Genomic DNA, 26950 nt, shown 5'->3' on the forward strand with positions numbered 1-26950 from the left:
CCAGAGAGAGCATAGTGCAGGAACAAGGCAAATGTTCAAAAGATTTTATGGAACAAGAAATTTGGATGCTGACACATACAGACACAACCGTGCAACTGAATTTGTCAATGAAAGTGGGTGGTCCCCAAGCATAGCACCAATATATATACAGAGATCACTGATTTTTGTGTAGAACAGAAACCAGGGTTGGAAAAAGGAGCTTTTGGTAACTGTAGACAGCAGTGAATATGAACTGTCCCTTGATGGGGGAAAAGATCCTAGAAATTAACTTATTAATTTAATTTAGTGGTTTCGGTTTTTTTACTCAAATACCATCATTTTGGTATTCTTTGTATTTGATAAAATAAATTGAATTAGTTAAGCTACAGTAGAAAAAATGCACCACTACTGCATTAAATTTCAATGCTCAAACTTCTTAGTAAGAGACAATTAAAATTTATTTTAAGGGAAATGGCTTTTACTTATCTGCATAGCTGGAATACAGATTTAATATACCTTTTTGTCTGTCTCAAGTGAAGCCTTACAAACACATTCCAAATGACACAAATACTGGCTTATAGATGTAATATTTATCTCGTAGCCTGTTTGGTACTCCTGACCTAGTCAACTCTGGTTGTTTTTCAGCAAACATGGCATTTAGTTCATCTGGGCAGCGTTAACCATTAAATGTAATCAGCAAAAAATCTGCAACCTAAAGGGGGCACCAGAAGATCATAATCGGAGGGCGTCCTGGTGAGCAAAGTGCTGTGTTTGGGGTTGTCTCTGGCAGGAGCCCGTGCAGGAGGCAAAGGTACCGGCCCAGAAGGTGCATCACAGACATCTCCTGAATGACACAACCACAAGAAGTCAATGTTTTCCTGCTGCACCCACGGGCAGCACAGAGTCAGTCTCGTCGGTGAACGACAAAGAATCCAAAACGTACCCGAGTCCGGGCGCTTCGACTTCTTTATCTCGGACGTGGCGCCGTGCGTCCCGTTTGCACACTGGCCGTTCTCACACACCCTGAAGACACATATGAAGCAGGAAGCAATCAGCTCTTTAGCCAAATATTAATTGATTCCCTGAGTGAGCAGTACCTGGCGGTTCACCATATGGAAATGAATCAGCGACAATAGGCCGCATCAATTTTAAAATTGATATTTTTAGATATTAAGAGCAGATACTCGTTAACCCTCATTAGAATTGCTTTGAAGGATTACACTGCTTTCTTGGTAACATACTGACATGGCTTAAAATAACACAGGCTGCAATACAAGTTAGAGGAAGAATTAACATTAAACGCAGTCCTCACTTCAGAGCTCAGGTCATTATTCACACAGTTACATCACAGGCTTAATATTAATTCACCTTCACAGATGCTGAATTTTCCCTAGCAGAATTATGAGAAAAGGGAAATGTGGATTTTGGTAATTATCCACACCAATGCACACCAGAAAAACATCAAATAAAATTTAAGAACAAAAGAACAGAACACCACAATACACATTAAAAACAAATTTTAACTCTGCCAAACATTAAAAAAAAGTGAAAACCCCAAAACTGAATTAACAAAGCAGTTCTTCAGGAATTTATTCATTTCTGTATCAAAAACCTGAGGCTTGCCAATACTTCTACCACAGTTTACTGCTTTTTTTTTTAAATGGAAGCATACTCTACCCTCAAAACTTATCAAGAATATCAAATTAATATGAAAAGCATCCAACCAGATAGTAAAGAGTGCCTACAACAATCGTGTTGAAAATATTGGAGATTATTTTTGTAAGGAGATTTTGTTCACATATGGCAGGGAAAAATATTGAACAACCCTTATCATAATATTAAATATTGTTTAAAAATACAAAAGAACCAGGAAATTGCTCCTCTCACTGTAACTGTGGGCCCTGTATATTCAGAAATAACCAGAGATTTTTCCTTGGAAAAAAGCCACCATGCTAAGTAACTCCAGCTTAAAGATAAAAATCCCATTCTACCATGCACCATTATTACTAAACATTGGGAAATCTGCTAGAGTTATATACAGCTAGAATTTCAGATTTGAGGTTTTTACCAACAGTATTAATAAACCTATCAGCTTTGGCCAAATGGAAAGGAGGAATGAATAAGGGTCTGGAATAATTTAAAATATATGAACAGGAAAGAGGAAGTGAATTGCATTTGTGGTCCCAAGAGTTACAACTAGGAGTAATGAAATAAATATAAGAATAATTGCAAGATTTAAAAACAAACAAACAAAAGCCCCTAACTGTAAGAAAATATTTTGCTATAAATTAATTCCCCCAGAGATATGGTAGAGGAAGTGTTGCTTCTTTCTTTGACATTAGATTGGTTCAATCTTTCAAATGCAGGGGATGCAACACTTCCTTTGACTCCTCACAATATACACTGAGTAATTAAGCATATTTTCTACTCTACTTTAATGAAATCTACATTTTCAATAATGTAACTAGCCACAGGCAGCCAGGTAATTTCACATGGCACCACTGCAGAAGTATTCGGTCCACGATGAGCCCACTTAAGTGACCAGTTTACAAACAATCCTGAAATGCCTGTTAACAGTACACACCAGAAAAAAGGGCATCAAATGAGTACTAACAAGCAAGCCTTCTGTCCTTTCCCCTTTTGGAAAAAAAAACTTTATTAGGAAAAGACAGGAAATGTAATAATGTAACATTCTTCTAACAATAGCCTAATTAGTAATGCTGAAATTGTTTCTTTTTATTTCTTATTCCTGAACTGGCATTCAGCAGTAACAAACCAGACAATTCAATGATCTGCCAGAGAGTAAAACTGTGAATCAGTTTTTATATTTTTCTTGAGGTATTTTTAGCACTGCCATATCTACAGGCAAAAGAGACAAAAGACAACACTAATTTGGGAGTAGGATGGAACAATTACATAATTATAAATTACAAAACATTCTGACAAAATTTTTAAGCTCTTTATCTTACTGAGAACTCCAAGTACTATCCAAGAAGTTAGGGACTAACACTTTGGAAAGAGATAAGAGAAAGTGACACTAAGGGAAAGAACTGAAATGAACTAAAAATTTATAACATTAAAAAAAAAAGTTTATAACAGTTTTGATGAACAATAATGAAAAGTTAAGTTTCATTGAAACAAAACATCCCTCCCATATCACTTAATGAAATGCATGAAAAGAACACAACATCAACCAGGAAACAGATTCTTTCTTGACAACTTTATCTCAGCTTTTACATCTGAGCAGTGACATTAACTAAAATAAGACATTTTAAGTATGTGGAACACCCGACTATTTTTTTAATGCCTAGGAGAATGGTTTAAATTTCTTATCAGAATGTATACTAAGAGGAGTTGGTGGTTTTAATCATAGAGCAACTTGAATAGCAAACCGACGCATATTATGTGTAGCAAGTCCTGAATTCATGTAAAAACCCCACCATATGCACAGTAAAAACTGGAGAAAACTTGGAAATCTTTCCATCTATAGCCTCTAAGGGTCTGAAAAAATACTGTACCAGTCAACTGAAGGCACTCAATTATTTTTTTTCTGTAAAATAAAAATTGTAAGATTCTATTTCTCCAGCTGCTTATTTTCTCAAGAACATTTCAGTTTGAATCTATTTGCATCATTCCCATATAAAAGCACAACACAACCCCATAAAAATGGCATAGGCAAAAAGGATTAGGACCTTGGACTTTTTATCTTCTTGCTTCCCATTTTTTTTGCTCAGCCAACACAGTTTTATTTATCATTGATTTTTTTAAAAAGTCTCATAGAGTAGAAAAAATTTAAGTACTTAAGTTCATTAAGCTTTAGCAACTGCAAAATATTCATGTCTATGCAGTGAAGCGTGGATCAGGATTTCTAAGAAAGAATTTTTAACCTGCATGCAAAGAGTGATCATATTATGAGCTTTTTTCTACCTGTTTTACATTCTAACTTAAAAGGTTTAAAAATCATTATTGGCTAATTTGGAGATGAGACATGTTGAGCTTTATTGATGGTGGGTCCTCAACATCACATTCTAAGAGAGGGAAAAACAGCAATACATCACAGAATTTTTTAATCACAGGAAGGTCCAAGTTTTTTAGACCAATACTCGATTTTAATATCATACTTGTGACCTACAATACCAGTAAAACATTTGTCCTTTTTCCCCCTAGTGACTCCAGACTTATTGTTTTAATTCCAGCCATTCATATCTTTTTAAGAGGCCAAGTTCAGCAGGAATGTCACAGTCTTCAGTTGCCATGTCCCTTGCTCCAAATCTCCTTGTCATAATCCATTAGTAATTCTGAGCAGTGAAAGTTTGGAGGTATTGTTTCAGAGCATATTTAAAGCTAAGGAGACATATTCCACCTGCATTTAAAAAAAGGTTCTCTTCCTGAGAAGCACAAAGAAAAAATACTACCAGATGGGCTTAAAAAGCTAAAAAACTATACATTGGACAAAAAAATAATCAAAGTATGTGCATACAGCTACCAGTTCACATACTTTTCAGTACTGCATTGCTTTTAAATTGAATTATATAAAATGTGAAAGGCTAAGAATTGCAAAGCTGACTGGCAATTTCAGTCACACAATCCTCCTTAAAATTAAATTTGAGAGAGTTTTAGGGATTGAATCTCCTGGTCAGTTTTGAAAACTTCAATGTAAGGAAAAAAAAAAAAGACCCCCAAGTGCAGAAATGGTATCTAAAGGCAAAAACCCCGCACAGTTCTGACACAAAACAGATTCAATAATGTGAACTTCATAGGTTTATATCTGTGATGGTGGCCAAATGAAACAGAAGCATGGGTAATCCAAGCTTAGGAGGCAGGCAAGCTTAACCATAATTTCAGATATTGAATCCTGTTATTTTGGAAAAAGCAGAGGTTTTGTAAAAAAAAATTTTCAAGGCTGCTAAATCACCTTACCAAGCAAGTGGTTTTATATTATGACCATGAGGCAGTTGTGAGCTCAGTATTACAGGATGTGAAGAAGGAATTTTGTATTCATCATCATCATCTAGGTGTTCCCTTGATTTATCAGATAGAGAATTTGCTGAAGGACCAGGGCACCTAAGGAGATTAGAAAAATAATGGTTTATCTTCAGCTGTTAGGTACTTGACCTCAGATAATACTGAAAATACTCTTCTTTAGCCCAAACATCCTTAATAAGTCCGCTACATATGAGGAGACAAAAGCACCATGAGAAACTTGTAAGGTTACTGACTTTTTGTCACTGAGCATGCATAAAGCAAAGGGCAGCTACCCCTCTAAGAGTTAAACTGTTATTTTAAGCAAGCACAACATAGAAAGCTGCAAAGAATTAAAGTACCAAATAGGCACTTGCAAGACTCGGCCTGCTTGCATTTATCAAAAACACTGAATGAAAGTTAATTCAGGACAAAAGGTGCTTAGTGATGCAGAGGACATTCTCACAGCCTGTGAGGAAGGACATGTCCTCTCACATGTCTGGAACCCATCAGCCCTGCTCCTTCTGTCACCAAGAAGAGCCACGCCAAAGGCTGAGCTCAAGGGAGACTGGAATTCCAAGCCACAGTTGGCCTTAATGGGGCTATGACTTCACCTTCAACATTTTGGTAGCAAGATGGGACAGACAGCAAGAGGAGAAACACATTTTGGTGCTACTTCCCCCTCAACTACCTCAAGGCAACTAAATATTCCTAATATATTCACAGAGTACGCAGACCACGAAAGGCGCTTGGAATTGGATGTGTCGTTACATACTCAAAAATGAACATTTCCTCCTGCAAAATATCCCCATGGTTTATGGTGCTATTGAGACAAAAAGTCTGCTATTGATGTAGAAAAATAGGAGCTACTCACTGGAATGAAAAAAAACACCCCACAATTTAACTTTAAAATGTTGAAGTTTTTGAATAAGAATCAATCTGTAGCTTTGACGTAAGAGTCTTAGATATCTTTTCAAGAATAAAACAGCAACTTGATCAAAACTGCTAAAAAAGTCTGACAAAATTACGGAAGTCCAATTAAAAATAACTATTTTAACATGCTCAGTCAAAAACATAGAAGCTGAGTGGAAAATCAAAATCATACTCAAAAATGAACACTTCCTCATGCAAAATATCCCTGTGGTTTATGGTGCTTTTGAGACAGAGTCTGCTACTGATGTAGAAAAATAGGAGCTACTCACTGGAATGAAAAAAACCCCACTATTTAAATTTAAAATGTTGAAGATTTGGATAAGAATCACTCTGTATCTTTGATGTAAGAGTCTCAGATATCTTTTCAAGAATAAAGCAGCAACTTGATCAAAACTGCTAAAAAAGTCTGACAAAATTACAGAAGTCCAATTAAAAATAACTATTTTAACATGCTCAGTCAAAAACATAGAAGCTGAGTGGAAAATGAAAATCAGATGTTCAGTTAGCAGGAGTCCAATACTTCATTATTGAAGTACAGTTTATAGTCACTATTTTAGTAAAACAAAAATAAATCAGCACTGTTTCCAGGAAAAATTAAAAAAAACAAACAAACAAACAAAAAACCTCTAGTAGCTTTTTAATAAAAAAAAGGTCATATGTTAAACATTATATTCAGTAAAAGCTGATCAAACAATTTAAGTAGGGGTATTTTAGAATTGTGAAGTTTCAAGTAAGAGTCATTTTGCCTCCTTGTTATTTAGAATAAGACATTTCATACATTATCAATGTATCCTTCAGTCAAATGTTAGGAATTACAGCCTGATTATAACAAGGAGAAAGAACAGAATGCCTTGGAGCTATATGAAACAAACCAGCTCTCAATCCACCACACTGCACAGATTGGGGAGCATGAAAAAAAATGAGCAACTTGCTCAGATTAATTGGAGTAGCACAGTTGTGAAAAGCAGAGTATTTTGAATAATGTACAGTTCAACATTTATGAGTGCTGAGCACAGTCAATTCAACGGGAGGAAAAATAGACTGTAAAAATATTCTCTCTGACATTTCCAAATAAATCATGCTAGATATTATTTGAGTTACATTTTTTGAAAGCAATTGTTGTGGCTGATGGAAATTGCTGTCTTTAAAGATGTGTTTTTCCCTTCCTCCCCAGTTTTTCCACCTACATATTATCATACAATATTATAGATTACTGGTATATTTCCTCGTGGTGACAAAAACCTAATTTTAAATAAATTGAAAACAGGCATATTAGTGTTTAAAGCAACAACATACAATGATCAATTTTTAACAGTCATTCCACATAATATTTCAGTAATTAGATAATTTGAACTTCTTACTCCTAACGTTATATATTGATAATTTATGCTTTAAAAATCCAAATCTAAAACTGCCTGTGTAATTTTTAAAAGGTGTAAGCACAAAGCCAAAACAGAAACAAATTTTTTAATTTTTTCCTCAAAAATCAATGGAGTTTGGATTTGCAAATGAAGGTTTTTCCTTCTTCCAGGAAAACATCAGTTTTCTATTCAGAAATCTTTGGTTAATGAAAGAATTCCTTTTGACCAAGAAGAAGTCACACATTCTAACTTTGAACTGGCCTGACATGGATTTTGTGCCTGTACATATTGTTACAATATTTTGTGGACTTTCCAATGCTCTGTGCATACACTGTACTTTGGTTCTAGGCTACATCTGCAAATATCTGAGTGAAAAAAAAATGGGATTTTTATGAAGTAGGATGTTTTTCCATGCTATGAAATACAGAAATAAGAATATTCCCCTCTTCAGATTTTCATTGTGTTATGAAATAAGCAGACTAGAAGGGCACTGATGACATGAGGTATCCAACCAGTCTCTGAGGCCCTACCTCCACAAGGTTACATCCTGACATTTAATTACAGGCATGCCTGGAAAATATTCTAAAATTTTCTTCTGAACTGGAAGTAGGCATGGAGAACTTCACCCCACCTGAAAACAGGCTCCTAAATAAAAAAATCAACCCTCCACCTTTATTGTAGTGCTCAGGGAAAAAAAAAACCAACAAAAAAAAACCCCAAAAAACCAGCCTATTAATAAAATGCTGAAATATATTTGTCTTCCATATTTAAGCTAACTGAACACAAAAATGTAATGAGAAAGTTCTCAGGACTAATATGAATTGACTGTCCAATTATATTCTTTAACAGCAAGAATCCCAAGAACATTGGAAAGAAGTTGGAAGATAACATTATTGTCATATGGTCCATTTCCTTACAAAAACACAAAATAAGGTCAAACCACATTACAGGACTTCCAAGCTTTCAACTTTAAATATATCTTGTTCTGTACAAAACCCTGTGTCATCAGAGTCCGAAGATACTTGCTATGACAGCAACATCTTTATTTAAAAAATCAGCAGTCATTTTTACCGGAAGACTAACAGTTGTCTGCACTTGAAAATTTCCCATATTCTGGAACTCAGGAACGTTGATCATATTTAAAATTATATAGAATTGTTTTGGTTGCTTGCTTTTTAGCCACAACAAATAAGAGATGATAGTGTGAACCCTGGGTAAAGCTCCACACTGAAAGCCCAGAAGGCCTGACTAGATTAGAGGCAGAACAGTGACAGAATACATTGTTTAGGTCTAGCACTTTCCCTACAATCTGTCATCTCCTGTGATAAACAGCTCAGACCACACTTCTGTAGTAATAGAAGCCAAACCAGACAGTATCTGCTCTGCACTGCCAAATTCCTGTGAGCAAGATCTGCCACGATTTACCCTCTCTCCCTATACAAACATGTTGTGTCCAATTAACATTAGGACTGTTCCCACTTAATCAATACCATTTACGTTCCCTTTGTAAAGGCACATTAAAATTCATGGAAAGCATATCAAGTTATATTAGTTAATTTCTTTCTTTTTCCCATTTTTTCTTTTAGCACCAGAATTATTACTCAGTGTTATTACCTAACATTAACTAGCACTTCTCTTTAATAGATAAAGTTAACTTACTTTATACTAGGGATGACAGAGCCAGCTGGAAGAGGGGGCGAGAGCCGTGGAGGGACATCATATTCTTCACTCATGAGATGACCATTTGAAAAAACCTAAAAATCACAGAAGTATTACAATGGGTATCTGTTTCTATGACCATGGATATTCATCAACTAGGTATTATTACACAACAGACCTTGAGCAGCCTGTGGGTAAAGGCTTTCCCAGGAGTTCACACCACAGAGCTGTCTCTGAAGTGACTCTCAGGCCTGTTTCAGCTCACCCTATTTTGGAGCTGTAGAACATGTTTGTTTAAAACTTCACCAAAAAGAAGAAGTTTCACATGACAGTTACTAGACAGACCATCAGTTACAGCTGAAGTGCTTGGGGGAAAATTAAGACCTCAAGATTGCAAAGTGAGAGAGATGAAGTGTAATGGCAAAGCAACGGGTACATCACGCTAAACATATTAATTATTAAAACGGTGATACAGCGCCTGCCAGAATCCATCCTCCACCCACAGGATTGCCTTCCCAATTCTTGGCTTCTACCAATAGCAAAAAGTTTATATTACAGTTGATACATGCATCAGGGAAGAAAATTCATTCCATGTTTCCCCCATGAATGTAAATACAGCCTGAAATAGTAATTCAGGCTTGCTTCCTCTAATCAAACGGTTCATATCTACAACCTGAAGAGGACAGTTCAAGCACTACTTGGTCAAAGATCTATAAATGTAATTTCTCCAGACTACAATTCCACACTGGCTAGGTATTCTAATTTGAAAAGTACTCATTCTATCAGCTTCAGTACTGTGCTAGACCACAAGAATGCTACATGAAGGTACAGTTGAAGATATAAACCCAATATCCTTTTAAAAATCAACAGAAACAACAGCCTAGCTCTAAGTAAAATTTTGGTGCTTTGGCTCAACGTTGAGAAATGCATTATATAATAATAATTAAATTATATATAATTTAATAGATGACTTAAGTACTTTTCATCACATATGTCAACAGGCCTTATGGATAGCAATTGAATTTCAGTAATGTACTTTCAAAATAATCAAAACCTCCATGTATATTTTTGTGAAAATACTTGATATATATATATATACATTAAAAACAAATTAACTGGAGATAGAAGGGTTAAATAGTTTGTGGTTTTGAGAAAAGCAAATAGATGAAAAAAAAATATTTCTAACTACCATGGCTTAACCACAAATCCATCCATCCAAGCAAGAGCTCTGTAGTCTTGCACAAGCTGTGTAGTCTTCAAGAAAACAAAGAGAGCAGCTTTGAGTTAATAACCTCTATGAATAAATTACTGAGCTGCTTTGATAAAACTGATTAGAGCAGAACTAGGAAATTTTTCTTAGGACATCACCATTTGATCTCTTTTCAAAGCTAAGTCTGACCAGCTGTAAATGGTTTTGCAAGTGCCTGAAGCTGCTAAATGCCAGAATTGTCCTCACCTACAACAGAGGCAATTGGATCATCTAGTATTCCATCAGAAAATGCATACACAGTTTTGGCATGTGACAGTTTCAAAGTGGACTTGAGATGCTGTATTATTATAACATACAGGGATACATTGTTATCATAGATAATTTGCTAGAAGAATATAGCAAATCTAGAATATTCTCTCAAAGATATTTTTCAAAGGTTTTACATGACAATTGTAACTCGGACCCTCATGTACTGTTGCTTTATAAATTATGGTATTTAACAAATAATTTCTTTATGAGCAGCTTAATATCAACTATCGACAGAAAAGGTTCAGAAGACACAAATCAACACTGGCCAATATAAACAGCGTGTAAGACAACACTGCACAAAGGTGTGAATTTAGGTTTGAACTCCTCATTGGAAATACCTTGGCACTTTCTGCAGGTGGCTCGTGACACCTGTACTGCCTCATGAATCCTTGCTCGGTATTCTCTCAAAGGTATTTTTCAAAGGTTTTGCATGAAAATTGTCACTCAGACCCTCATGTACTGTTGCTTTATAAATTACGGTATTTAACAAATCATTTCTTTATGAGCAGTTTGGTATTAACTATCGACAGAAAAGGTTCAGAAACCACAAATCAACACTGGCCAATATAAAGAGCGTGTAAGACAACGCTGCACGAGGGCGTGAATTCGGGATTGAACACCCAATTCTTCCTATTTCATCTTCCCCAACACAGACCCTCATCTACTGTTGCTTTATAAATTACGGTATTTAACAAATCATTTCTTTATGAGCAGCTTAATATTAAGTATCGACAGAAAAGGTTCAGAAACCACAAATCAACACTGGCCAATACAAAGAGCGTGGGCGTGAATTTAGGATTGAACACCTCACTGGAAATACCTTGGCACCTTCAGCAGGCGGCTCGTGTCGTCTGTGCTTCCTCACGAATCCCTGCTCGGAGCTGAGGCGGCCGTGCCTCCCGTTGAGGTTGGCGGTGGCGGTCAGTCCTGCCTTGGGGGAGGCGTCGCCCCCGGCTCGGCAGCCTTGGCTGGTCCCGAAGGCGTCCCTGGGACACCAGCCCTCCAGGGGCACGGGCTGCTCGCGGGCGGGCAGGTTGTCCCCGTGGTGCAGGAGCCTGGCGCCCCGGCTCTCCGGCAGCATCGGCGGCGGCCGCTCCGGCGGCGGCGGCGGAGGGTCTCGCAGGGGAGGTGGCGGCGCTGGCAAAGGCTTGTCCTGCTTCCTCACCATGCAGGGAGAAGACTAAAGGGCACATGGAAGTGACAAAACAAGAGAGAAGTCACACAGAGGCATGGACGTCGCTCGTGGCCAAGCGCGGCTTCGCCGTTTCCGAGATATTTTCTTGGCACCACATCAGCACGCTTGCTGGCGTGCTGCAGACAACCTTGGCCCTTCTTCAGAAAGCGTGCCCCCATTTCTGATGTTGCATGAGTAACCCAAGCAAGGAGTGGGAAGCAGAAAAGACAGCTAACTCAAGCAGATTTATCTAAACCGTAGTATTTTTCCGGTATCCTTTGCTTCGATCATGTGAATCGCTTACTCATCTGCTGAAATGAATTCTGTGCACTGTCCTGATGTGGAAGACAAACCCAAAACCCCAAACAAAATAAACTCCCAGGGGAATAACTTGCTGACAGCAAACAAGCACAAAAAGCAATGACTAGAGAGCAAGGGGAAGAAGAAAGAATTATTTCATTTTTAATTATATACCTCCAACCTTTACATGACATGCACTGTGTTAAGAGTGCCAAATCTGTTTGAACTGCAGTTCAGTTTTTCAGGTAGCAACCTAATTAGTTTGTAGTCTTCCTTGCAATTACCTTATCTGCAAGGAATATTTGTCAGAATACTTGCTTTCTAAGAATTGAATTATATCATAAATGGTTAAATGTCTTCTAAAATTATGTATGCTACTACTAAAAAGCTGAAACCCAAGTTATCAGGAGAAAAACTTCATAGCTGCACAATCCTGAGCACAAATCTGACAAAACCCAAACATTATGACAGAATTACTAATGGTAATTTACAAAGTAACAGCTGGGCCAGGTCTTTAAAAATGTTTGCTCTCCAACTACCACAAGAAATGCAGGGAAGATTATTTTCCTGGGAATGTATAATTTTCTTGGACTTTGGCAAGCCTGCATATCATTACCACTTAAAGAAATGGAAGTCACCAAACTTTTAAGTAAGACAGCATTTGCTCTCACTTCACTGGCTAGCCCAGCACTATTCTTCAAGCAGTACTTCAACATGTGACTTGAACCACAAATAGTTATTTTACCTACAGGCCTATGCATATTAAAAGGAAGCAAACTAAATAAAGAGCTGTTTAACTCCCTTGCTAGTCAAGTAAAATAGTTATTTTCACTGTCAACACAGGAAAATAATACCCTGGTCCAGATTTTTTGTTACACCTTATAGTTATAAATTATAGTTTTTAATTTGAGTAAAATAGAAAAGTTGTGGGTTTTTTCCTTAAGGAATAGTTTTGGCAGGACTAAATAGCCTTTTTTCCTCTTAAATATATTTTTTTTAATGTACGAGATTATTCTTTGTTACTCCCATTGTGTTTCTCTTGAACCCCACAATTTTTTTTTTTCCAGCAAAAGTTTCATATAAAAAAAGCATCTTCAAAAAATTAAAGCAGCATTAATGCTATTCCTGGTTTAATTATTTTAAAGCCATGAACTCTGCAAAAAACGATATTGTAAAACTAATTTTAATGGATGTGGCATATGTTTTGTGTATGTCCTCAATGTGTTATAAATTCCTTTGCATATTATAAGAAGAAAGAAGATTAAAGAAACTATTCAAACTTCTATTTTTTTCTTCTAAATTATAAACCAGTAAAATCTTAAAAAGATATTGATTTTCAACCTTAAAGTAAAAAAAAGAAACAAGCTACTTCAAACTGGATTATTATGAGCACACAGATTTCAAGTCATGTCCTGAACTTGAATTTGAATTAATCATATAAAAGTGAAAAATTTTAATCTAACTCACTCTCTATACAACAATTATAATAAAACAATCAACTTGTTACAGAGTAGCAAACAGTATTTTTGTTCTTGTTCATGCTTATCCACTCAAAAAATCATTGAATCTTTAGTAGCACTAGTTTTACAAAACACAGCATACAATCTTATTGGCTATAGAGTCATTATTATTTCCCTTGAAATTTGAGTCCTATTATATGCCATTTAAGGTTTTGAAAGCAGTGTATCTGCACATATTTTTCTTGTAAGGACACTGTGGAAATTGAACATAAATCATCATGAAAGGAAAACATATAATTTTAATGAGATAATGACCTTTAAATCTATTTTCAGGAAACTTTAGCTTCTATTTATTTTCATTAATCAGAGTTTGTTACAGAACTGATCCATTACTGCAACATCTTTAAAATTCTGACCATAACCAAGTACAATATAATCATCAGACAAACTGAAGTCATATTTGACCAACATATGCAACCAGAAAATTTTAACTACTAAAGGTGTTATAGAAAATGAAGAGACTTCATCAATACGGATCTAGTCTAAAGTTTCTTCAAACTAGAAGGAAATAAAGCTCTTTTGGGCAGAGCAAAATCCTGAAAAAACAATATCCATGGAAGGGTTTGAAACAGTCCACTTTACAAAACAAACAGGAAGCTCACCTTGGAAAAAAAAGAAAATGCAATTTCTCAGAATTCTTATATTCTTATATATCCTTATATTGGTCCAGGAACGCTTACCTTTGGTGACCCTGTGGGGCTGGCACACGGTGACCGTGCCACTCCCTTCTGAATCAGATCCAAACGGGGAGGGACAGGTGGAAGACTAAGATGAGGGATTTGCAGGGGGTCTGGAAGTGGTTTTCTTCTTTGTGCAAGAGGGGAAGATCCTGGAGAGGTCACTGGTGAGTTCTGCCTGTCATTGCACTTCAGCAAAGAAAAAATAAAATTACCTTTTACCTGATGATCAAGTATACAACTTCCAATCCCCAACTAAAATGCTTGATACTTATCAGATACTTATTAAGAGTCAATTATAAAAGTAATTTTACATAATGGACATCTGGACAGTAGAGCTCATCTTATAGCTACTGAAAAAGAAGTCTACAAGTCATTCTACCTCAAAATAAAAACCCGTGTTGGCTTGTGATGAAAAAACTAATATATATTCCGGCAATTTGTATAAAAACCTAACAATCACTGCCAAAAATGAAGAAAAAAAATTTATAAATTCTACCATAGCACTGCTACCCTTGATAGATTTTAAATTAACAGAAAGTACTGAATCTAAAGTTCTACAAATTATTTTTAAAAGCTGGATATTCATGATATTGCCCCTTACTGCTTACACCCATTTTCAAATCATACTTCCACACAAAACAGAAGGTATGCCTTTGGAAAATTTACCAATCAAAGTCACCAGCAAGACTTTAAGGAAAGAAGTGAAATCAGCAAAAAAATGAAGGGATTATAAAAATATTTTTAGAACAATTTAATCGTTTAAGCAAATACTGACCTAATAACACAAACATTTAACATCCCCCTCCAGGGACAAATTATGATTTCTTTTTTCCTTGACCCGTCCTTTCAAATTCTTCAGAACCAAGGATTTCAACTCTAGAGAGGCAAAAATGCACCCCTCTTTGGGCTAAACCCCTTGGATAAAAACTTTCCCCTCTCTTCATAAGCTTTTGCTCATGAATGCTGAAAATCCACAGTGATAACTGAGATGAGAGTAGGAAGTTCTGTAACAAGGTAAGCAAGTAAGCAACACTACCTTTCTTTACACACCATCATTATTTTAAAGAAACTGGAAGCTTCGTAAATTCAAAAGCAGAGTGAGGAAAAGGATCTAGAGCACTGATCCTTATCAATGCTCTGAACTACAGCTTAGTTTAATATCCCATTCTATACAACAGGGATTGCTGCCACATTTCCTTCAAAAATAGAAACCACCACAGTGTTACTGTCAACAGAGCACGAAAATACAGGCGAGGGGTGAGAAGATGTTGAAAGCTAGAAGGGTAATGTGCACTCCATCATCAGGATGATTTTTGCTTTGTTATCTAGAGTATTCCCCACTTTGTCTACATGTACAAGCTCAATGTCACAACTAAACATTCAAATTCAAGAGCCAGATCAGTTATATTTGTGGTCTTCATGGCTACCAGAAGTTTCTCAGTTTCTCTCTTCAGTGAAGAGGTGGTCTCAATATTAATATTAAATGCCTTGAATAAAGTCTTTAAATTTTATTTGTTTCATTTAATTGGTGAATGACCCTGTCTTTGACTGGAAGACCATAAATATAAGCACATAAATTACCAAAGCATTCAGCCTCTCAACATTAAGGGAAGTTGAATAACTAAGCAAGATATGTATCTTGCAAGCATGCCTGAGCAACAGTAATTATAGAATTACTATAAACTGAATGTCAATTCATTTTCTTTATCAGAAGGCATCTATCAGTTAAACAGCATAACAAACATTGTATCATTTAACAGCATTAGTTTTCAAAGTTTAGTTACAACTCCATAAAGCAATCCTGAAAGCCAAGAATTTGCAATACAGTATACTCAAAGGACTGATTTCAGCAGACACAAAATGAATTTATTTCCCAAATTATCCCAAATAGAGCTAAATAAGCTGGTCACACCTCCAAAAAGATTCAATTATTTAAAATAAATGGAAGTGATATAGTTAAGTCACAGCATTTTATGGTGTTGCACAATATAATACATTTCAGTCAGCAGGGAATTGTTCCAGAGGAGTAATCATATATGTGATAGGAGTAGGAAACAAAGAGTAAGAAAGATAGGAAATACTGAAAACCAATTATTGGACAGGAAACATTTGTTCGGAATTGAGGATGTTCTAATTGTCGCATCATCAAACTAATTAACACAATTTCCTGAGAGAGCAACCTGAGAGTCTCAAATGGGAGACTGCATGGAATTGTACAAATCCCAGCACTGCAGTGATATCATTTGAAGATTATCCATCCCTGTTTCTACCTGGCAAACTTCTCTTACACAGCTCTCTCTAAAGAATCATTAGGCAAACGATGCCCTCTTCTCTCAGTGTGCTCACTTGCTCCATCCATGTCAGACTTCTTTTCTCCAGCTGCAACAGCTTTTGCAGAGACAAAAATCATAGAATATTCACATATAAAACTCATTCTTTAAAAATTTCAAGATACTTAAACCCTGACATGCTTTTAAACCAAATGAAGCAAGCAAGTAATTTATGTGATAAACTTCTAGTTCCATATATTAGCTTGGTATTTGGCTACCTTTATCACATCCCACGGACAGTAAACCACAACTAACAAAACGAAATGGAAAGTTTTCCAAGTAGTAAGTGTGTGAGAGGGCATGAATTTAGGCTTATACCCATGCTTTGTTATGTCTTTAAAATAGCAAAGTAATTTTTTGGTCCCCTGGACTACTATGCTGTACTACAGCCACAATGCCAACAGAACTGCTGTGACTGCAGAGATTTCAAAAAGGGAATTATTATGGCCAACAAGCTAAAGAGTAACAATTGAAAAAAAAAAAAAAAGTTAAATAGCTGCAAGCAAAAGCAACTTTCTCTCCCTACAAGGAAGCTTAATCTGTATCACCACTTGGTGCTGAAGAGCAAAAGCTTTGCTGGGACAAACAATTCTTTGATTGGATCCACCGATACGAAAATAAAATAAAACCAAATATTCCACAGCAGCAAACAGGCTTTCCTTGGCACTCAGTATCAGATTTCCATCACAGTCCCAATATGAAAATCCCATATTTTCCAGTCCACCCCCATCCAACCTGTCCAACTGCATCATTTGATGAGTGACAGGTAGGCCAACAAGAAGGCCGCATCTCATGTGGACACCAAGGCATTAACAGGTGTAATAATATCTACACTTTTTGGCATACTTTCCTAAAATTCCTCTTTGTCACCTACTGGAGGTTTTTGGATGTTTTTTATATGCTGGGAAAAAAATGTGCAGTGAGAGAAAATAGTGACAAAAAGCTAAAACAAGCAAGTGATTAAGCCACAAACTAGCTCAAATGAACTGGCAGTGACAGAAGACAGACCTGCAGTGTACAAAGGGGCTCTGCTGCACCACACAGAGACCTGTGCAATAAAGATGTAATTAAGGAGAAGAACACAGACTCCTTTGTAACAACATGGGATTCATCTGGCTGGCATGACTGCTGCCAAGGGAAAAGCAGCTGGGACTTTGCAGTTGTACTGCAGAAGGGACCACACTTGTGTTTTTCCATCAGATATATTTGTTATTGGGATACACTGGTATCAGTTTGTTCCTAGCAGTTGTGAATTCAAGAAAAAGCCTGCTTCCAACACTGATTACAATTTCTAGTCAAGTGGTTTTTTTTTTTTTGGTTTTTTTTTTTTTTTTTTTTTTTTTTTTTTTTATGGAAATATTAACAGCCCGGCTATTGAATCAAGAGTTTTCAAATAATTTTATGCCAGAAAGGCCCATATAAAAAGCACACTCAACATAAACCCTAATGATTGACTCACTGAGCAATACTATCCTGCCTGTAAATGTTCTTGGAGCAAACTCAAACTGCATGAGACATCTAAGAGGGTCCAAGCAGACCTACACCAGAAGCAGCTTTCTGAAGTTTATTTATTTATAATCAGGTAAAAGTAACTCACATATTTGTTATTTCTTGTTCAAATAAGCTGTGACCTAGACAGAGCTGTATAATCTAGGCTTAAAACCTTAAATGAGGATATAAATTTACATCATTTAACACTGGTGACTGCAAACGTGTTTTTAAAAAGACAGATTTATTCTCTTTATCTTTGCTGACCCAAAGAAATGCACGTGAAGGAGGGAGAGGGAGTTGTGTCTCTGAGAGACAGCAGCACACTGCCAAGGGAATCAGTAATTAGGGGAGGCACACTGCCTCCCAGCATTTAAGCCACCTAGTTATGATTACACACTAGTTTACTAGTCTGTAATCAGTTAATTAAGTCACTCCTGTTGAGTGACATGATCTTAGCACATTCCACCAACTATTATGTAGGAAGTAAAATGCATATATGAGTTCCAGGTGCCAAAGGGAATATCTGGATACATACCTAAAGTCCTATTTTTATATTTTAATATTTTTATATTTTATATTATGAAATAAAAAACATTATGCAATACATGCCTTCCATTACCAGAAAAAAAAAAAATCAGTCAACTTAATAATATGGAAATGAGTGAAAACAGCCTCCTCCCATATTTTGAGAACCAAAGTAATTTGTTGTTATTGACCAAATTTGACCTAACTCACCTGCTGGAAGAAGCCCAGTCATGGCAAATTGTCTTTCAGCCTTAACAATTTCCTATCATTATTTTAAAGTACAGCATGAATCAATCAATCAGGGTTTTGCACATTCAGATATCAAGGAAAATAATTTCGGAGAAGACAGTAACACCCCAGATGTGGTAACTTCATCTACTTTTAGACAAAAGTGTTTGTAGACAGTTAATTCACTTTAGGGTACTGAAAACCTCATAGTCTCCTATACTGGTCGAGCCCTCGTCTATGTTTTCATGGGATATTATTTGGATCTAACAATTACTGTAAGCACTTTAGAATTCAAAATTATTTGCTCTTAGCACTACCCATTTTCCTTATTTTCTTTCTTTTTAGAAGAGGTTTATCAAATTAGATCTTGTACCAAAGTAAAGTGACAGAGAACTCTTCGTTAATTAGGAAAATTAAATATTAAACATTACAGAATAACTAACATACTCTATTAGAGACTCAAATGTCCTCTTTAAAAATTAAAAAAAAAAAAAAACAACACTATTTTCAATATTTACCTGAGCTTGTAATCTCCACTTTTTAATATTAATTTCATAATGTTGTGCTTCGCTAGAACAAAAGCTTAGAAGAGGAACATTTTGGGCAATAACTGCATTAGCTAATCTGATACCATGGGGCTGAAATTTCTCAGTGAGGAAACAATTAACAGAGGCTTTTGGCACCACTCTTCCTCTTGTTTTTTCATTAAGAAATATCAGAAAACAACATGGAAATAGAAAAAAATAAGCTGATTGATGAGGCAGATAAACAGCCTCGCTGCAAAGACTCTGTTAGGGTTGATCTGCTGCCACTGCTGACTCATACACAACACTAAGCAAGAAATACTCATTATTCTTAATGTGCATCCACTTACTAATTCCTTTAAGGAATGTCTAAGGAGCTTCGTGATTATTCTTTTCCTTAAAGCAATTTCAAGTCTGAGGTATTTCAGAGATTTAATTCAGACACCTTTTAAGAGTTTCTGAGTACAGTTCAGCATACGAGTGATAAACTGCAGAACTGGAATTTTTCTGATCTCTGATTGAGTATTTCCACGACATATTGTAAAGCCCTACAGTCACTTTCATCAAAACTTCATGTCCCTGAAACTCTTCTCTTCTAACGAGTTTCACTGCCCAGATTTTTCTTAGAATGGTCAGCCAGGTGATTTGACACAAATATATCCCATTTGATTTTCAAGGAGTAACAAATTTATGTTGAGAAAGCTTACCACATGTCCATGCAATAAAGTAAGAATTGAAAAGTTTGTTCACAGAAATTACAAAGTCACAATAGTACCAGCAGGTTGGCTGCAATAGCTAAATTATTATCTTTGCCACCTAACTTCCATAATTTCAACAAATTATGTTACTACCCCTGTCATTATGCAGCAGGCTGTTCATATGAACAGCATTAATGACAAACAAAAGAAAATTTCACTAAGAGTAAAATTCTACATAATGTCACAGAGAAAAGTATAATTTCTTTAAGCAGGCTCCAAAGATACACTGATTAGCAGGAAAAATAAATAATGGTTGAAGAAATAGGCAAGTCTGATGAAGACATTGCTAACAAAATATATATATAAACAATGCCACAGGTGGTATGGTTAAGACCATCACTGCACAACCAATGGTAACAATTTAAAGAAAACAGCAGCTAAAAATCACCAAATGATGCAATAATTCAACAATTTCAAATAGACTTCAGGAGGCTGGCAGAGTGAAGATTTCTTTCAGTGAACAATGAACTCAATGAAACAAAAATAGCAAGGCACAAAAGCACTCAAGCACTTGGTGGATACCTAAAAGAAGACTTCTTATAGTAAACCTATTGTTCCTTCTTTTGATAAAGGCATAATGCATTTTTGCCTTATCATGGAAGTGATAGTGTTATAAAAGCCCATCAATTCAAGGCTATCTCACAGAGGTCATGCTGCAGACTGCAATTTAAGTCCAGGCAGGAAGGATAAACTGTTCCCAAGGGTAGAGCATGTTGTATTATGTACACAACACCAGAATGATTCATAAGCCTTAAGAGGTTAGGAAGGCTATCAGAAGAATGTATATTAACTGACAGATATTCTCAGATATGAGGATGAAGAACACTCTTTTTTTAACAAATAGAATGATAAGGAAATGGAAAAGTAAGATGTTACAAAATTAATTCCAAGGCAACAATTCAGTCTAGATGACCTTAGTATAAGGTAAAATCTGGTAAATGCTCTGTCAAAATCAGTGTCACAGGGCCTCTGACAATATCTATTCCAGGCTAAAATAGAGTAGTAAAAACTATGACCATAAAATAAACTTTTGTCAATGATAGTGCTTATTTATCAGTAGTAAAATCTCCTGCAATGAGATCAGAATTCAATATAGAGCCCCTTCAGGACAAAAAACATCCCAAAACACAAAGTCACTATGGATCATCTCAAAAATAATTTTCCCAATAAGAGTATCTGATAGTAAAAATTACAGAAAAAAAACAACTTAGCCAACTCACATGAAACGTAACTAAAAGATACTTATGTGCAGTATGAATTAGGTGTCAAGTCACTTTTATGAAGTAATAATATTGAAAACTGTTTAGAAACTCGACTTTAATCCTAAAACATTCTATGCACGTGCACACACATGTGCAGAAAACAAATGCATATAGGAATGGCTTTGTTCTTTACAAATAAAAGCTCAGGGAATTGTCCATACAGCACAGTTTGGATAAGAGTTTCAGCTAGTGCAAATTCATGCTTTGCCCATTATAAACTCAGTTCACATGAGCTGAGAATCTGGATTTTTTTTTTTTTTCTCCAATTCAACTTCAGTCTTAATGCATTTGTAGTAATACATTTTGGTTTTTCAACTCCAAAACTGCTCAGTGAGCTGCTGTGAGCTGAAGCATGAAGTGCAGCCTCTCACTGCTTAAAGTCACAGGCAGCTTTGCTTACAAACATCTGGGTTCAGCTGTTGTGCAGAATTTGGAGTTACCTTTCGGACTGAGGCCAAACGATTCATCATTAGAGACTCTTCTCTATCATCATCATCATCCAAGTCCAGCATGGGCATGCTAAAGCTATCCAAAATACTGCAGCACCTGGAATTCTCATCCCTGGGATCAAAGGGATCCACAATGATTGGCTCAGTCCCTTTGATTTCACAGCGGCAGAAAGGGCAGCCCTGGCCATCAGATTCCTACAGCAAGACAAAAAAGTAGATAAATTTAAAAACAAGAGACAAAACCAGCAATCATTTTATAAGCAGAAAACACAGAAACATCCTCAACCGGCTTCTAAAAGCTTGTAAAGAAGGACTGGAATAAACAGGAAACAGATTAACAATTATTTAACTATAGTAAATCATAAAATGATTGCACATTTAAAACATTCTTCTCTTCAATAGACTAAGCTTTACATAAAAATGACTAATCAAAATGTAGCCATTATCTCCACAAAGCACTAAATCAGTCTTAATATTACAGGTCAGGAAGTAACACGTTTTCTTTCAGGCATACTTTTTGCTATTTCCTCAAGAGAAAGAAGGTGAGGTGTGTAGACAGAGATAATGTATTTTATTATATACCTTTTATATTAATTTTAAAGTATTTATTTTTCATTTGATGTTAGGAAATGCAGGCAAGCTTCATGGCATGCAGCTCTTCTTGGAAAAACATATTCCGTCCATCACAGCAGCAGCATTACCAGCATTCAGAACACCTAAAGCTACAGCTTTCTTCATATTTACATAAAAAAATCAGGACTTAACTACATTGCCAATAAATTATATAAAACATGGAATTATTTTCGCATATTATCAGAAACCAGAGCTACTTGAATTTTAATTTTAAAGTAGTATGTGTTCAATGATTTTCAAGCAGCCATATTCAATTCCTTTTACTTATTTCAGAACTGTATTTTTTTCTCATCAGAAATAAACAAAAAGCCTTGAGATTCAGACTACTAATGAACAAAAAATCAGAAGTCTTTCAAGCACTTACAGAAATATTTCCATCAAGAAGCACAACACAGATTTGAATTATATAAAAAAAAAAATAAAATAAAAACCCACTCCCAAAGAAGTAAAACCACAAACCAGTAAAACCCCCACCCAGAAGAACCATGAAGTTTTGAGAGTTCCAGATAATTCAAAGCAAAATCAGAAATCACATTGTGTTGTATTTGCAGTCAGGGAGACAGACAGCTAGCTAAAGAGATATGAACACCAAAATTAATTCTAAACAACCTACTTATACCAAAATATAACCAAGAAAGCACAGGCTTTTGATTTATCAGATGCAAAAACAACATTAACTTTTTCCTAGCATTATTTTTATCTTGACACTTGGCAGTCTTACTAAACTGATGATTTTACAGTTTTTGGATGAGCTGCATCACAAGGTCAGAGAAGTATAAATGATTGTCTCCTGACATCACTTGCAGGATTAGCACTGGATTTTCATTTTGTATGGAAAGACACATCTACTCTACTTTCAGCACCATAAGTACAACTAGCTAGTCAACTCTAGTACCTCAAAAAAACTTCTTCAAATTAAATGGTCCATGGTCAAGTGAACAGAAGTCCTTCCTCACTATACAACTCCTTACAGTTTCATTTTCTAAAAAAAAAACCTTATCAATGAGGCACAGAGCTTTTAGTTTTCAAGGCTGTCTTATACCTGTGTTCTGCACTAGCAGTTTCCATCCTTTCTTTTGAAAAGCCTTAGTAACCAAACATATCAGCAGACTCGTATTCAATAGTATGAATATATACCCAAGATGTCTATATTAATACACACACTTGTCCATGCCCTCAGAAAGGTTATTTAGAACAGTGTTAACCTTACAATAGAGCCTATATGCCCATATGCTTTTAGAAAACATGGCATTTTCAGACAATAGGTTTTTGTGGTATAAATGACATTTTACTCCTGTTGCGTAATACAGAAAGGAAACAAGGAAACCAAGCCTTGTCTGAAAGGCTGAGCCCCACAAAGCTGAACAGCTCAATCATCCTCAGCATTCTATGCAGATGGGATGCTGCTTACCCAATTTTCTTCTGCTCAGTGAAAACATCTGTATTGGATCTCTTGAGGCATGCCTAACGAGCCATTATGCTGCCAATTAAACAACCCACCAGCAGCTCACAACAGCTGATGCTGCTACAGTGTAATGCCTCTTCATTGCCTCACTAATTATACAAAAGTTAAATTTGTAATGAAGTCTGAGATGTACCTGACCAATTACAGCTGGTAGCTGTGTTCTGATGGAACCTGGTGCATTCAAACATGTCAGCCTTCTGAGCCTAAAATGCTTTATCATTTTCTTCCTGAATCTCTGTCTCCCAGCCAAGCACTGGGGACCTTCAGCTTCTCACGCAGAGCACATCACTGGCCCAAGACTGCAACGTGCTCCTACCATGCCACAAGACACCCAATGGTCACAGAGATTTCAGTCCTTCTGCTTAGCCCTGTCAGCTGAGCAAAAAACAAACGAACAAGCAAACAAAACTACACACCTCTCAGAATTTTTCACAATTTTTAAAGTCAATCATTTATGTGGTCAGACCTCTGTCATTCAGAAAAAAAGAAAGAATAGAGAAAGGGTAGCCCTGAAATGAGAAACATAGTTCCAGCTCAGCAGCTGCTTAGTAGTGAAATGAATATCTTTTTGTGGGTATGCCTCAAATGGAATTTCCTCAGAATTTCTGACCTATGGCCAATTTAAAAGATTTGTGTTTGGAACATCAAACTCAAATTTCACAAAGAACACAAAATTGGAAACTTTGTTTTCAAGAGACCTTTATTGCTAATGGAAGAAAAACTCAAATGACACTTCTGACATATTGTGTTGGTTTACCACTGAGGCTTACTTAATTAGGTAGAAAACGTCCTAATTAGAAAAGGAAAATTACAGTACTTGAAGACATGCCACAAATGTAAAAGTGAAAACACATTGATGGAGGATGAACTAATTTAAAAACAGGTCCAAAATGGACTAGACTCCGGGATTCTTTTTACTCTTCTCACTACATCTGTAAGCAAAAACTGATTTAAAGTGTGGAGCAAAGTCCTATCTGAGAACTGAATGAACCTTAATTCTTCCCATAAATGACATATACGAAAGAAGGGGCAGGAATTATGCACAGCTGTAAAGATGAATGACCCCGGCTTCAGATGTTACTTTTTAGGTCAACTGCACTGATTTAAGGGTGCCCATTCTCCCTTTTCCCATCCATGAACCAGATGGACAAAACACACCAACCTGGGTCACCAGGAAGGCTCTGGGTTTTTTTGGATGTTTCATAACTGACTTCGAGAGAAAGGAGTTTCCCCTCCTTCCAATCTCTTAGTCCAACAATCATCTAAAGCCATCTATGTGTTTCAGTGCTTTGTATGTTACTAATGTGAAACACAGGAATCCTAAAAGCTTAATTTTCCACAGGTCAATTCATGACTTCTACTGCTGAGTGAATCCTTCTCTCACCAAGGACATCCCTTCTTCTTCTAAAATGCTGTCGAGTCAGTTATCCACTCCCAGCAGCTATGTGTCCTCTTTGTGCCTTTTAAATAGATCATGAAGTGACCTAAGTGACTGAATTGGCACCACATACCCAGCTTGTAGTGTCTGAGTAGGTACTGGACTCAGGAAATAGATTCCACTCAACAGCAGTTAGCAAATGGCTTGGCAAGACTACAAATCCAGGCTGCAAAGACTCCTGGAGCTTTATTTTTCACAGATTTCTGGTTTGAAAAATGAGGACATTTATAATTTTAAATATATATATATATATATATATATATATATCTTCGCACCTGGAAAAGTAAACATATAGCCACATTGTAAACACAAAGGGAACAGAAATCCATCCTCTTCTCCACCAACTAAACTGTGACAGTACCTGCCATGCTGTGAGACAAGAAGTGCACATAAGGTGTCCACAGGGCTCTATCTTCACATCCTTGTCATTCTCTGCACAGATTTTACACAGCTGAAAAGTGGAACCCATTTCACAGTACAATTCATACTGCTCCTGGAACAAAAGAAAGTCAAGCAATTATTTCTTTCCAACAATTTTTTCACAAAGAATATATACTTCTCCAAATGCCCTGTTTTCCAATCTGCTTTACTTATTAATCAAGGAAACTCTTGTTACTGATCTGTCTAGAAGCCACACTAAGGTTACTGAGACAGCTTACATTTTTGCTTCTTTCAACCTGTAATATACTACAATATATACCAAAAAGTGTTAAAAATATCTGTGCCTATTAGATTTTGTACAGACTTGTCATATGTAACTGCTATGCATGGCACAAATCCTGCTTTTCTTTGGTTGCAGCTAAAAGGAAGAAAATGAACATGTGGTTCTAAGTGAAAAATTAAGTGAAGAATGGAAACAAAACTGGGCTTTTAATTTCTAGGTCTGAATTTAGAACTACGAAAATTGTTGGATTGAAAATTGACAAGCAAGAGGGCTTTTTTACCTCCAGCAAGGATGCTGTATAGCAGTATGCTGAAGTACACAATCCTTGTAAAGGAAGGATTTCCTTTCCAAGAACACCCTGCAGGATAACTTGGCAACAGTCATGCACACATTATTCAGTACTTTGCAGACTTACAAGAGTGACAGGAAGGTAGAACACCACCATTAGAAGGAATAAATAATAGACAAAACTCAAGTCCAGAACAGTTTTCTAGAATTAGGTATTGCTGGGGAACTGACATTTAAATACATTTGTATTGAAATAAGCTTTCTTAGCCTTGAAAAAACAAATTTTGAAAGCCTAAAGTAAGTACAATCCAGATAATGGGAAAATCAGCAGCTACTGCTAAGTGAAGTGAGGGGACACGAGGCTAAGAAAAAGAGAAAACAAAAGAGAGAGCTTGTATCTGCAGCTGCAGTCAGTGTACTAAAGATGCTTTTGGTGGAGACCTAGTAAAGAATCCATCTGCAGCAATCTAGCCCTGCAGCCACTTTCATACCATCTTTTCATAGTTTAAGCAGGCAGAGTGACTACTTTAAACCTCTTGAATTATATATTATTTAAGGCAGACTCACATAATTCAGACTCTGTTGAATTACCATCAGAATTAGGTAATAATGTCCTCATAACTACATGTGCAGAAATAACTTTAGTCATTCACTAAATTCAAAATAAAATAGGATTGGCCTGTGAAAAACAAGGTAGTCATTGACCATATGCTGCTTCTCCTTTCTTTATGAAAAAGTGAAGATAAGGGCTGCAGCACTGCTCTGAACAACACAAATACCTGATAAATCTCCATTACTCTTTCATTAT

General features: G+C 36.2%; 1 protein-coding gene across 5 annotated transcripts in view; it reads right to left on the reverse strand.

Moving 5' to 3' along the window:
- CBLB (Cbl proto-oncogene B) overlaps positions 1 to 26950 on the reverse strand; it is a 134723-nt gene that overhangs the window by 15085 nt on the left and 92688 nt on the right. For 2 of the 5 annotated variants that reach the window (XM_021534893.2, XM_021534894.2), the window contains exons 9-16: positions 25552 to 25683; positions 21646 to 21849; positions 14088 to 14273; positions 11234 to 11593; positions 8895 to 8989; positions 4900 to 5043; positions 923 to 1002; positions 692 to 823 (exon numbers count right to left, since the gene is read on the reverse strand). In XM_021534893.2, the coding sequence (XP_021390568.2) occupies positions 692 to 823; positions 923 to 1002; positions 4900 to 5043; positions 8895 to 8989; positions 11234 to 11593; positions 14088 to 14273; positions 21646 to 21849; positions 25552 to 25683 (1333 nt within the window). The remainder of the gene's footprint in view (positions 1 to 691; positions 824 to 922; positions 1003 to 4899; positions 5044 to 8894; positions 8990 to 11233; positions 11594 to 14087; positions 14274 to 21645; positions 21850 to 25551; positions 25684 to 26950) is intronic. The other 3 variants (XM_021534896.2, XM_021534895.2, XM_021534897.2) reach the window with 3 other exon arrangements.

This window comes from Lonchura striata, chromosome 2 (assembly GCF_046129695.1).
Source record: "Lonchura striata isolate bLonStr1 chromosome 2, bLonStr1.mat, whole genome shotgun sequence".
NCBI lineage: Eukaryota > Metazoa > Chordata > Aves > Passeriformes > Estrildidae > Lonchura > Lonchura striata.